This window comes from Anabas testudineus, chromosome 8 (genome assembly GCF_900324465.2).
Source record: "Anabas testudineus chromosome 8, fAnaTes1.2, whole genome shotgun sequence".
NCBI classification, from domain to species: Eukaryota; Metazoa; Chordata; class Actinopteri; order Anabantiformes; family Anabantidae; genus Anabas; species Anabas testudineus.
Genome location: NC_046617.1, coordinates 18899114 through 18913742, shown reverse-complemented (window position 1 = coordinate 18913742; position 14629 = coordinate 18899114). Strand labels below are relative to the sequence as shown.

The window sequence follows — 14629 nt, the reverse complement described above, 5'->3', positions numbered from 1 at the left end:
ATTGTTAAAGCTACTGTAGAATTAAAAAGTATTTATACAAATTAAAATCAGCTTCACCTTTAGCAGCTGCAACATTTAATTTAGTTTATTATCAAATATGACCCAATAATGTAAAACTCGATGAGTCATTCTCCAGATTTACTTCTCTTACTTTTGATACTTTAAATGTATTTTTCTGATAATACTGTTGTACTTTCACACCATTAACGTTCTAATTGCAGGATTTTTACACTGTGGCTCTGCTACTTTTACTCAAGTATAGCATATGAGTACTTGTTCCACTATTTTCTTTAATTACAGACTTAAATGAAACTTTGGGTCCTGGGGGCGCTGTTGACTACAAAACACAGAGTATTTGGAGAAAGTGCAGATGAGTTGTGGCACAAAAAAACTCCTTTATTTCTGTAACGCAGGTAAATGTCATTAGTTACGACACAGCTGTGACACTGAACAAACTTTAAAAGGTAAAGGATATAAAATAATTAATTAAAGAAAGTAATTAATAAAAACTAAGTACAAAGAGCTGCAGGCGTCTACCGACAGATTGAGAAACACCACTGAGCTGTGATGGAAGAAGTATTCACATGTGCTACTTAAGTAAAAAACATCAATACTGCAGTACAAAAAAACTTTACTGCATAAGTTTCACTTGAATACTCAATTACTGGTCCATGTTAGAGTGATCTTTAATATTACTGAGTTGTACTTACTGATGTTTTATTGTGCAAACATTACTAACATTGCAGCAGGTAAATCAAAAATAATGCATCATATTAGTATTATTGATACTGAAAACTAGAGTAAATACTTCCCACCACTGATGTCAGGACTGCTTCATCCTTCAGGTACTTTAAATGAGGAAGAGGTTGTGCTGTGGTGTGGAGTTTGTGAATACATCTACTTGAATTTTCAGTGATACCACATGTATAATAATGTTAAATAGGCTCCAGGAGACACTGGTTTTAGCACATATTTATTGGAAATGCAGTCAAAATAAAAACTGTTCATTTGTAGATAGAAGACATGTTCACTGTTGTCAGAGAGACTGATTCAGACACATTAAGTGACACTAAGTTAGTTTAGCTTATACACGTGACATGCAATAAATAGTAGCTCACTACAGTCTGACCTAACATACATTTGCTTCCATGTGTACATTACCCTACACAGTGTTAACAGCGGCGGTGTAAAATGATATCTCCTCTTTTGAAAGGCTAGAGTAAAGAGTGGACTATCAATTGGTAATACAAAAATAGAACCAGGTAGCATTTCGTACTTGAAAAGTAAAAGGACAGACAACAAACACGACTTTGTACTTCTTTTTTTTGTGCATCTATCTTCCTCGAAAAGCAGAACATCATCTAAGCAGCACCTAAGCATTAACTTTCTCTGCTTTGTTTTATTTCTTTTGTGACAGAAATAAACCTCTTCACTAAAACACAGGACAGGGCTTTTGTGCACGTGCGGCACAGACTGACAGGGCATGCGGTTAGCTCTGTGCGAATACTGAGAAAAACAATAAAATAAAAGAGCGATATCTTTACAAAACGTTATTCGTAAGAAAGAGGAGCGACTGAAACAGGCCCCAAGAACAGATCTGAGTGTGAGACCAGCGTCTTGCTGGAAAGCACTGAGGACGTCTGGAAAAAAGTAGCTGCATGGAAGTAGTACTGTGGACTTTTTAGACTGCTGCCTCACCATCTGTCTCCCCCGGGAATGAAACCTGCCACTGATCCATTTAGTCAGCTGGATCGTGACAGATGATTTGAGCACATTTTGTGGGACCTCTAGTTTCCTCTCAAGCTTAATAAATGAGCCACAATGATAAAATTACCACTCATTTTTTATTTAAAGGCATTAATGTCTTCATGTTACTCAGTAGGAAATGAGTGTAGCTTTGTAAACATGTGGAATTATCTTACATACACGACTATTTACACGTAGAAAATGAGTGGCAAGTCTAATTATGGTTATTTCACTTTGTCTGTCTCTTCGTTCAGTAGCCCTTAAAGAAGCCTTCAGCCATCATAGCTTCTTTAAAAGTCACTGTCAGGGAGTTGATAGTCACATCTGTCACGATCACCTTCCCGGGATGCTCTGCTGTTGTCGTGGTTTCGCTCTGATTGTCACCTTTCACCTCCTCACTCCTCGCCTCCACAGCGGAGCAGTCGACGGCGGCGTCTCCCGCCGCCTCGCTGCTCCTCTGAACCCTCACTATCACCGAGGTCGCGTTGTTTCTCTCTACTCTCGGACACTCCGACCCCGACTTCACGCCCTCATCATCTCTGTCCAAATCAGACCCGTCACCGACAGTAACCGCATCTCCTGGTCCGGCCACACGCGCCAAAGCACTGTCCTTTATTTGGTCGCATGCAAATGTTTGGTTCTGTCTCGTTTCAGATGTTCCTCCACCCGGTCTGTCAATCCACATTTCTGTGCCTACCGCTGTCAGGTCGGTGTCTGCCTTCTCCTCCACCTCCACCTCCATCTCCAAGTCCTGTCGCTCCAGCAGGGGCGGAGAGCTGCACTCAGACTGACCTAAAACACAGGAAAGGAGTTTGATTAATCATGTCTGTCATTTACCTTTTTATAAACAAACTCCATGAACAAAACAGACTAAACGGATCCTTAGCGTTGGGCTGTGGTGTTTAAATTAGCTTATTATATTTAGGTTAACACCTAAAAAATGGTGAAGTGATGCAGCATGTATACATTTTGTAAGTAGGTTCTGTCCAGTAAAGGATCCAATGTTGGCGACATCTCTCTGTATTAATGTGAACAGTGTTTTAGTCCGAATGTTGGAGAGAATCCAGTTTCTGAGTCACTGCAGAGTGAGTGTGAACAAGTAAACAGGCTTTTCCACTAATCTCGTGACAGATGAGAACACACATACTGTTACCGTGGTAACTGTACACAACAAAGATGGCGATGACTTTTCAGAAGTGAAAAATAGTTGGAGTAGGTTGACAAACATAATTAATATTCATCTAATGGCTGTCAGAGCTCCAGCGGCTCCAGGACTACAGACTTTACGTCCTCCTGTCCCAGCTACACTGGACGGGGCTCAGCCACCTGTTGCCTTTTTTAAGATGTTTCTGCCTGAATTTCAGTGTCGTTACCCTTTAAAGGTCAAAGATCGTGTGAGTAGTGATAAGCGATTCACTTGACAAACCAACCGTAAACACTGTCCTCACGTCTCTCTTCAGTGGTGCTTTCGGACTCCTGCTTCTCTTCTTCGCTGGTGACGCTCCAGTCCTCCTCCAGGGGTTCCTCCTTCTTCCTCAGCGGACGGATGGGTTTGATCAAGGACCCTCGTTTAGCCATCATCCTCTGCCTGCTCCTCCTCTGGACGGGGCGGCGGTACATGCTGCGCTCGCCCTGGTCCACGTCGGTGCTCATGGATCGGGTGAGAGAGAGACGAAGCCGGGGTGGGGGCTTCTCTGTGGCCTTGTGGGCGCTGCGGAGGTCCATGGCAAAGACGTTCTGGGGCAGAGCGAAGGAGGCGGGTTAACAGAAAACTATTAGTAAACTATTTAAGGACAGTGATGAGAAATGTGGCCTGAAATTACAACATTTGGTGAAGTTGCACACTTTAACAGGGTGTGACTCAAGAGCAACAACAGTAGTGAAAGTAGCAAAAGCATCCTTTAACGTCAACCCCCCCCCACCACTCAAAAACACGTCAGTTGCATCAGATTCTGGTCTATTGAGGCTATTAATAGTACAGAAACTTGTGTCTGCTGCTGCTATAGTTTCTCTTTCTCTGTGTGAATGTTGATCAGCAGAAACAGGCCCGTCTCCGACTCGAGTATGTTTATTACAAAACAGCTTCTCAGCGTCTGTGTCGTGTTATTAGGTCAGTTATGTATCACAAAAATGGGCCGAGAGGCTGAAAGTACATCACGGGTCAACAGTGATTCAGTGTTTTTGGGAGAATTTGTCCTTTAATATTCCCCTTCTGTGTAATCCCAGCAGTTGATTTGTCTAAGAAAAGGGGTGTTTACACTGATTTTACACTTAAAGTTTAGCTGAAGCATCATGAAGCGTAGCCTACTCCTGAACCTGTGAAACTACGGAGGCCCAGAGAGTTCAAACGCCATGCAACTGAAGAAAACACGCAAGAAGACAAAACATTAATATGATAATTAAATGTTTACAACTGTTTAAAAAGTACAGTCAACTTTAGTAGTAGTACTATAGCAAAGTCACGATTATGTCACTGTAGCAACAAGCGTGTCCGCATTCCTGTCTGCAGAGTTTACAGGGTGCTACTGAGCACATGTTTATTTAGTTGCTCTTCAGAAACAGTATCACTGGTGCTATTTACAGTTCTGCTGTGTTTTTCAAATTGTTGCATTTATTTGTCAAATTAGTTGTTTTCTTAATTTGTTGCTTTTTGTCTATTTGCATGTTTTTTTTAAGTTGCACTGTGGCCACTCTCTTATCTTTCTATTATCACACTAAAAAGTCTGTTTCCATCCTGATGCAGTGAAACATTTGAATGAATTGCAAGTAAAATCATCTAAACAGTAAAATTTAATCTAAAATAATGTGTCTATATCCTTTAACGTTATGTGACTATTAAGAGGAATAAATAAATATATATTCACATATGAGAAACCAAACATCTGCTTTTGCATTAACTTAAAATATGAGTCTGGACAGATGCATGTAAACTACAACATCGGAGTGAATACAACTGTAACGCTGTATTTCTCGTTTGTCCTGCATTCCTTGGGGTCATTTTGCAGTATTTCCTTGAGTGTTTTTCAGTTTCAGTTTACAGTGAAGCTCCACATTAACTGTCTCTATTCTATCACCTAGTTTAAGACCAAGCATGTGAACAATGGCACCACTGTTGCAGCCGTTGATGTAGCTGTTCTCTGTATGTTGGTATAAATATCAGTGGCTCCAGTCACGTGCCTTGTGTACTTCATTATTAATCTGTTTGTCTGTTTTCACTGCAACTTATTGGATTTTGTTTTTATTGTATAAAGTCAAAGAAGTCATAATTTATCTCCTTCGTCTTGTTCAGTGTTTTATACCTGTTTTAATGAAGTTTAATGAAGTCTAATAAATCAAGCTAATAAATGTTGTCGTCTACGAACGCTGCTGTACGGCAGCTAAAACAGAAGCGTGTGTTGCCAGCTGCACAGATACCGTACAGGACCACCACCAGCTGGAGCACATGTGGTGGCACCAGGTACAAACAGAAGTTGATGAATAAAACTTATATATACATAAAAAGTATAAAACGATGAACGGCAGGGAGAAGGAAGTGAACTATGACCTTTCTGGTTTTCATTATTATTGATACAGCGACTGTTCTGGCCTAGGCGTTGACATATGTTTTTGTTATTTTTTCTAATTAACAACATTTACACTAAAGATTGTTGTGCACAAAACAAGTGGATGGAAAAACACCTGTAGCGATTTAATCAGGGTTATTTTGACTCAGGCTTGAGACTCAAATTTAGTGTTAGGGACGACGCAGTGTTTTCGGAGTTTGACCCAAACTAAGCACTACAAGTCAGCACATTTTGGACCATTTATCACAGAAGTAGAATGACGATGAACCTCTTTTATGTATTCACAAAAATAGCACTGCTCAAACTCAAAGGTCACCTGTCTGAGGGTTTGTTTTTGATGTTCCTAAAAGGCAAAATTCCCATCGAACAATCATCACCTGAGTAAAGCTGAAAGTGCCTTTAAACAAACAAGTCCTGCCAGCGGTCAGGGTTAATGAAGGAAGGCATAACAAAGGCTTGTGAGACAAGGAGAAAGGTAAGTGTCGCTACCCGCAGGACGAGCCTCCTGGGTCTGAGACCTTTCCTTCGATAGGCCAGAGCTCTGATCTTCTCCTGACTGTGAGAGAGGGGACGCGGTGACAAAGAGAAACAGACCGTGAGAACAAAAAAGAAAAACTAAAAGTGCTTTGCAAGCATAAAAAAAGAGCTTCTATTATTACTCACTTCTCTTCGTAGGCCAGGACCAGGCAAGGGTCCAAAATATTGTCCTCTGGTTCCCAAGTACTGTATCTGCCAAAACAAACACATTCACATCATCTATCCATCTATCTATCTATCTATCTATCTATCTGTCTATCCATGTTCACAGAACGTGGTGTTCAGGCATCAAGAACATGAAGAAGAATATTTTTGAAAAGGCTACTGAGTTTATACTGAGGGGATGAGGTCACCGGTTGATGACTCAAGGATTACTCACTTTGGGGGCCATCCCTGCCATTTCAGTAGATACTCCACATTACCCTGAGGAGAAGGAGAGAGAGAGGGGGGAGAGAAGGGAGGGAGGGGCTCAGGTTTAGAGGAGGTGCAACACACGTGAGTGGGACACATGCACACAAGCTTTAAAGGTGCAGAGACGAGCTGCTGCGAGCGAGCAGGGAGAAGGATGTCTGTCGCTTTAACGTGTGGAGCGAGCGAGGAGGGAGGCAGGGAGGCAGGGAGGGAGGGTCGCGGAGCTCGCTGCCTCTCCAACGCTGTTTTTCTCGGGGATGACGTCAATGACAGCGGGGCTGCGTGGCCTCCACACAAGCAGCCTCTTCTGCTCGCGTCGCGCTGACGTTACCGCACATGGCCACAGCGCGCCGGTCTCCACAACAGTTCGGGTTCTTTCTAGAACATTGCGCCGGCGGCTCGGATAGGTGGGGCCACGGGAACATGTAAACAACGTGGTGTTGCGCAATGTTAAAAGTCTCACCTCAGCGCAAGCCTGAGACAATGATCACAGTCATCATGAGTCACAAACAGCTCCAATAGTCCTGTGATGCGCAGAGTGCGTGCGTTTGTTTACAACGGAATATAGTTTTATTACTATATGAAACTTTACTGTAACACAACGGGGATGTGGCACAGCTGTTTAATTTATGGTACACCAAAACGTCCCCATACTTGTTTTTATCTTTGTGTCCACAACATCTCCTCCACTGTAAATCAATGAATCACCATCACAGTGACATTACACAGCAGTTTCACCCAGATCTCGAGCCGCTGTCCGCTCCGCTCCGTTCGCTCTCGTTGGCTAAATCAACTGCGCAGCTCCCCGCACACGGTCCCTACACCCGATTTCACGTTACACACCCCCTCTTTACATTTTACTACAGCTGCGTAGGCTCGTCCAAAACACGCTCACGCTGCAGCACCTGAGTCGCTGCACAGGAAGGTTACAGGATGCACAATGTTCCACTTTGGCGCAGTTCATTTACAGCACGCATGAGTTTTAACATGTCTTCTGCGTAAAGTACAGGGGAACTGCGCAGCCTAGTTTTGTTGTGCGTGAGGACGGGGGAAAGAACACAGAGTACGCGGCTCCACCAGGATAAAAAACACAATAAATAAGTTATATAAGTTATATGAAGCGTGTTACTAGTTGCCATTCTTACCTTTCTCACTCTCTTCTTGGTGATTGACTCCACTGCAAACACTTGGTCTCCTATGGATGACAGCTCCATCGCTGCGCGCTGCTCCACACGCTCCAAACAGGACGCAAACTGGCTCTCTGCTGTTTCAGTCGAAGTGAAAATAAAAATAGTTAAAGAGGGGGGAAAAACCCGTCCGAGTGTCAGTGCGGTGCTCGCTCCCCGTGCACACCACTTGTTTTGCGCGCTGAGCCTCTGCGCTCCTCTGCGCTCCTCTCCACCACGCTCCAGCTGCCTGCTTCACTTTTTAAAATCTGCGACACATCAACACTGGACGGCGCGCTGCTTTAAGTCGGGCGCGCACCCCCCCTCCTCCTCCTCCTCCTCCTCCTCCCTCCCTCCTCACTCTTCACTGCGTAGGGCCGAGCCCCCAAAGTGTGCGTGCCCGTGCCCGAGCCGACGAGGCCGCGCACGCAATGTAGAGCAGAGTACAGAAGAGGGACAGAGGAGGAGGGAGAGGGGTCAAAACGGCAAGGTTATTGAAAAAGTAAAGTTAAAAGCATCATTAGAGGATGGTGATAAAACTGCTGCAACCCAATAAATAAGAGTTAAGTTTTATTAATTCTCTATTTTTAATTATTTGAAAACACAGTTCAACATATCAGGAAATGTTCATGCACAGAGGAAAGGGGGGAAGTTTGGGACTTAATCAGAGACATTTAAGATTTTAAGAGGAAACACAAAGAATCTGCGAAGTCAAATGAACTAAATGATTTTTATCTGCAGTTTGAAATTAACACCTCTAGAGAACGATGTGATGTTTTAGATAGAGCAAGCTGCAACGCCTGTGATGATGGCATTATAATAGACTGTCAGCTTCCCTCTGGAGAACATTTACAGAGGAACTCACAGCAGCTCTTGATTGACACACACACACACAACACACACACACACACACACACACACACACACACACACACACACACACACACACACACACACACACACACACACAGTGCCGAAACATTAGAAAAACTCTATTATCCTTCCAGTTGATTGTCCTGAGGGTATTAATGATCCAACAGAGACTCAGTTTTCTTCTGAGAGTTAAGAGTTTTTGGTGTCTGCAGGAATATCATGTTAATCTTTTGTGGAGCGACTATAGAGCCTCACCTGTGTGATGGCATCACTAGTTGGTTTGGAACCCTCACAGTTAAATTAGATTAACTTCAGCCTGGTGGTGGTGGTGAGATTGGTTTGTAAACAACTTAACAAAAGTCTATATATGCTTTTTTAAAATGTTTCTGACGTAATTATTTAAGGTTTTGTGTATTTTCTTTGACAGACATGTTCTAGTTTTAAGTGTGCAGTGATTTCCCCTGATCCAAAGTGATTTCTCCAGAGGGAGACAGTAAAAAATAAGGGAGCCCTGGGCACAGAAAGGTAAAAGGCTCCCACTCCACCTTGTATGTAGGACCCTCCAGACTGAGACACGCATCATGTTGTTGTTGTCACTGTTTTCTCTCTGTGGGTTTTTGCATCTCCTGCTTTTTCCTGTCATCTGCTTTGGATAAAAGGCCAAATCACTTTATATGTCTGTACAGTAAATATAAATCCAGAGAGAGCAGCCTGTTAGCTTAACATAAAGACTGGGAATATATCGAAAGCCATGCTGTTCAGTGTTTAAAACCAATTTTAATGTAGTTTAATTGTCACTGAATGTGTTCCAGCACATCGCGTGCTAGAACAGCATTCGTGACGTTTGTTGTAATTTGGTGCTAAGTGGATGGAACGAATTGAACTGATTATTCTGTTTATGTTATGTTATGTTATGTTATGTTATGTTATGTTATGTTATGTTATGTTATGTTATGTTATGTTATGTTATGTCTGTTTATGTTTTATACTTTATTGTATACTGTTATCGCACTAGTTTGATCATGTCTTCTCATTTTTAATCTGTTTGCATTTAATGTGTGAAACACTTTGGTCAACTCTGATTGAACGAATGCATCATAACTTAGTGAACTTGACTGCAGCCTCAGAGTCTAAAACGAAAAATGTAAGAAGCACAATATTTATAATTCTTGTAGCTTTAAATCTCCACTAGAATTAATTCTTTCATTTACACAGCACATTTGTGCCATTTTAAAGACTGAGATTGACAACATTCGTTGTTAGCTTAGCTAACAGTTTTACATTATTTTACACTTTTTCTATGACGTTAACAACAGTAAGTGAACTTTACAGGTGCTTGTTGGCAGATTATGCTAAAGTCATGATGTTTGATGTTGATGATGTCATCCTGAGGGGTTTTTTTAAATTCAGATGATGTCATCTGGTTGCTCGTATTACAGACATTGTATATGGTCGACCTGCTCGTCCAGAACTCCTCCAGATGACAAAAACCCTTTATATAAAAAAATAACAAACAGCTACACCATAGCATCAAAATATAACTTCTATTTTACCTGATCCTTCTTCTCTTTCACATGAGAAATAGATTAAATAAAGCTGAGCAGTTAAAACACTGAACTCTCGCCTGAGCAGGAAATGTGTGAGTTCATGTGTTTTTATGTAACAGTAGTAAAACACAGGAAAGATCAGAATCTGCAATGGAAATGAAAGCATCGCTTCTCTCTCCGTCCACCCCTCCAGCCGTGTTTGATCCAAATATGGAACTAAACAGCTAAACACTGACTGAAAGTCTTAATTTTACATCCTGAATGCTAAGCAACCTCATTGCAGAGAGGACGAACAGAAATGCAGCACGAAGGAAGATAAGTGATGATAAAAACTTACTGATATGTTATTTTTTACACAGATTTGTAAAATGTCTTCTCCCTTTTTCACCTTTACACCTTTGTGCAGGTGGGAAGTGACTATAAAGGTAATGGAAGCACTGTGGAAAAAAGGCCCAGGGGTAGATTCTTATTATCTGTCATTTAAACTGGCGTTTACAACCACACACACACACATACACACACACACACAGTCCACGAACTCTGTGCACCTGTAACACCTGCATCACTTGCTGGCATTGGGTGTCATGGCAACTGTTTCTACGGTGACTGCTGAAAAACTGAGTGATGATGATGATGATGATGATGAGACAGCAGGGAGATTTGATGATCAGGTCGTAGCTGAAGATTGATCCAACTGTGACCTTTGACTCCTCGGTTGTGACACTATAGAAACAACCTGGGCAGAAATTCTCATGCTGAAGATTCTTATGTGAAATGTAAAATCTGTGGCATTGAATGAAATGTTTAAATAAATCTGTAGGTGTTTAAACCAAAGGATATAAACTAATCACTGTCTTATTTTCTTTACTAATCACCCATTGTTTGGTCTATAAAAATATATTTGTTTTACATGTTAAATAAAAATAGGACAAAACAAATCATCAGCCTGTTAGCCTAGCTTAGCACAATGACTGGAAACAGGGGAAAACAGTTAAATTGTACAAAATACGTCCCTAAGTTGAACAACTCAAATTATCTGAACCAAAAATAGTTAGAAACAGGTTTTGTTTACCCAGAGTGGGTCATTAACAAGTATTTACTCAACTACTGTACTTCTATTTTATTACTTTTACTCCATTAGTGGTGATACAGTGTACTTTTTACTTCATCAAATAATTTGGCAGATTCTTGTTACTTTGTAGATTCTAATTATAAAATATAAGAAGTTAATAAATCATGATGTATTGTACCTGTCAGAACATAAAATGGGTTAAATCATTTTTACATTTACCAGCTGCTGATAACATCAGATAACTCAGATTTTTACTTTTTAAACGTTTGTTTGCAGATTTCTGACACAAATATGATGAGTTCACAACGAATAACACTTTCCTTTTTAAAAACTTTAGTTTCACTGGTCTGTAGCCTCCAGCATTTGTCTCTCTGATATTAACTTAAGGTTCAAAAGTACATTAACAGAAATGTTTATATACTGTAGTACTTCTATGTTCAGCAGAGTACTTTTAAACTCATGTTCTTGGACTTTTACTTGAGTATTAGTTTGTGTACTTCTACAGGAAACGTTTCTCTGAACTGTATGTAGACGTGTGACAGGCAGGATCATAACTTGGAGGACACGTAAAATGAGAACAGATGTTGTGGTGAATATTTAAAGCTGCAGTATGGAACTTTTTCTAAGTAGAAATATGCTCTAAAATGCATCTTAATGTAAAAAGCTGCCGTGAAGTCAGCAGAACAGGAAGAGGGAGGGTTGAGCAGAGTGGACCGATGCTGAGTTGTTGATGCTTTTATGAATTTTCAACAAGTTAAATTAAGTTTGTTAAGAATAAACAAGTGAACAATATGATGTTTGAATATTCTTAAAATAAGATCACAGTACCTGCTTAATAGTTTCTTGACCGCTCACTGGTTAAAGGGCTATTCCAGAGTTTCAGTCTCTGTAAAGCTGTTTCACTTGTAGGGGACGAAAAACATAGAAAGATCAATATAAAAGCAGAGATACTCTGACTGTTAAGTGGACTTTAGCAGAATTACTTTGTGGTTATAGTTTTGGACGTCCCCTCGCTGCTCAACAAGTTCTGTAACTTTCCAAAACTCACAATCTGACATTTACACCCACATCGTTCAAATGTCCAAACAGCCATTTTAAGGTCAAGATAAAAGCTGTTTTACTTTTCACGAAGTTCAACTTCCCTCTTGAAATACCCCTCAGTGTTACACACTGTATAATGTATTTAGATTTAGTACTTGTACATTTGGTATTTCACTATTGGAGTTCTTTATTTAAATTAATCTACAACAATGCAGGAAACAGACATTTCTCAGCCCACAAAGGAACTTTAAATTCTACAGTTACTAAATGTAGAGACACATGACTAGCTGGACTGGAAGGATATGAAAAACTGTACAGCAGCCATCACACCAACGTATATGATAACACGGACTCGAGCATTAAAGCTGCAGAAACTAATATTTTACACACTTCCTAAGCAATTAAGTGAAAATGGGACAAGACATGTTGTCTCTTAACTGTTTTAGTTCATTTTATCTTTGTAGTTGGTTGATAATGTCTGCACGTCAGTTATTTTTAAGGTTTACTTGACTGATTATTTTCTCAATAACCTGTTGACAGTGACAATAACAGTTTTAATACTTGGATAATTGGAAATAGAGAAGCAGACAAACCCCAAGTACAGTTTTTGCATAAAGAATTACTTGGTGTTAATTTTCTTTTTAGATTAAACTACTCAGCTCAACTTATATTTACTGTTTCATTCCCACCTATTTATATTGTTTGTGCGCTCAAGTCGTAGTTTGCAAAACAAAACATGGAAGTATCTTAAAGTACAGTTGAATAAACACCTCCCTCTTTATGTTGTTGTTCATGTTTACTGGACATTTAGTGATGTTACTGTTTTATTGTCTTATCACTGGTGTGTTCACAGACCCTGATCCAGCTCCGGTAATTCCTGTGCTGATCTCATTGCGCTTTATGGCGACTTCATACTTTACGGTTTTCCTGTAGTGACTCCACTGGGACGAGGTGTTGCGGTATGTGCGCAGCGTTTTCCCGTAAATGAGCAGGTTATCTCTGCCCTTCGGAAAAGAAACACGGGGATCACATGACTTGTTATCTGCCCGGATACTGGAGGCCTGTAGCGGAGTTGGGAGCTGACAACAAGCCGACAGGACGGATCACAGCTCCCCCCTCTCTCCCTCTCTCTCTCCCACCCACATGTTATGACTCATGTGTGAGTCACTAAACGTGCCAGTAAGAACATCACCGCCACTTCTGTGGAATATCAACAGAGAGACAGAAAAAACAGTAACTTACAGACTCATACCGGGAATCCATGCGTTTCTGGTTCATGGTTCATTTTCCTTTGTGCCTCTGGCCCTCAGGCTCCTTCTTGTAGCTGGGATCAGGATGAACTTCTGGGAAACCATTCAGAGCCTGATGTGAAACTCAGACCTGTCTCAGTTTCTTATCTGCAAACATGACAAAGCACATATTTACACACACTTATAAATATAATTATAAATATCTAAGAATTGAAAAGCAGCTTTCCCCATATGTTCCCTCTATTTGTGGAACAGCTTAGTAGCAGAAGTGAAACAGGCGACGTCAGCAACGTCCTTCAAATAACAGCTGAACACCTTTCTACTCACCTTTTAATTTAAGCATTTTATATTTATTTCCCACTCATTCTTTACTTATGCATATTTTATAGAGTAGTACTTGGTATGTTTGACAAGAAGCGACTTGAATTACTCACACTGCATGAACTTGTACTTACACTGAATAAAACAATCACTAAATACAAGTGTAGAGCAAGAAACTCAATCCTCAACCACTAAGACGGACTGTGATCCGGTCAGTCGAACCACTTTCTGAGGTGGTCTGAGACGCTCTCTGTTGTGTAAAGTCCACTGCATCATTATGCATCCATGACAAGGATAGAAAGGAAAATATGTCATCAGTACACATCATGACATCATGAGATCATGTCCATTTGTGCAGAGGAATCTGTGCAAAGAAAAGTTGCTGACTGGGCCGTTTATAAGGATATAGAAAGAATGAAATGTGAGAAACGGACTGACATAAAAACCTTCTAGCAGAAATGAACCTTTAAAAATCTGGACACAAGTTGTCTGCTGGACACCTTGGAGACACATGTATGTGTTCGTCTTCATACCAGGTGTAAACAGGACCTTAAAGAGCTTCACAGTGTAAAATCTTCAGAAACAAGGAGAACAGACACATTTTGGAATTATCATTAGAAATAATGTTTAAAAGAAAATGTAAACACAAATAATTTTATTTATATGGTTTGTTTTCTGATTATTTTCCACATTTTTAAAACATCAGATTTTCCATTTACCATTCAATTCAGTTTTATTTGTAAGACGCCAAATCACAACAGAAGTCATCTGAAGGCACTGTGTTTGCATTTTACAGAAAATAACTGTACAGAATTTTATAGAAAACAGTGGAGAGGAAAAACTAAAAACAACAACAACAAGCAGCAAAAACACTGGACAGGTAGGTAGTTCCAGTAACTGGAGATGTATAGCTCCAAGGTTGAGGATACCTGCAGAGAAGAACAGAGAGAGGGAGACAGAGAGGAGGAAACACAACTACGGGAGAGAAAAGACAAAGTTAATGACATGAAATGGTAGCGACTGAATGAATAGATGATATATAAGAGACACAACTACCAAAAAGACACAAATTATAACAAACCGGAGTGTGTGGGGGGAAAAA

General features: G+C 40.5%; 1 protein-coding gene across 1 annotated transcript; it reads right to left on the bottom strand.

Moving 5' to 3' along the window:
• Positions 1-956: 956 nt before the first annotated feature.
• cbx7a (chromobox homolog 7a) lies at positions 957-7718 on the bottom strand. The gene is made up of 6 exons (XM_026346092.1): positions 7403-7718; positions 6226-6269; positions 5973-6038; positions 5799-5865; positions 3177-3483; positions 957-2538 (listed from the first exon to the last, which is right to left on the bottom strand). Exons 1-6 carry the CDS (start codon positions 7469-7471, stop codon positions 1997-1999), a joined length of 1095 nt encoding a protein of 364 aa, XP_026201877.1. The 5' UTR covers positions 7472-7718; the 3' UTR covers positions 957-1996.
• Between the last annotated feature and the right edge of the window lie 6911 nt (positions 7719-14629).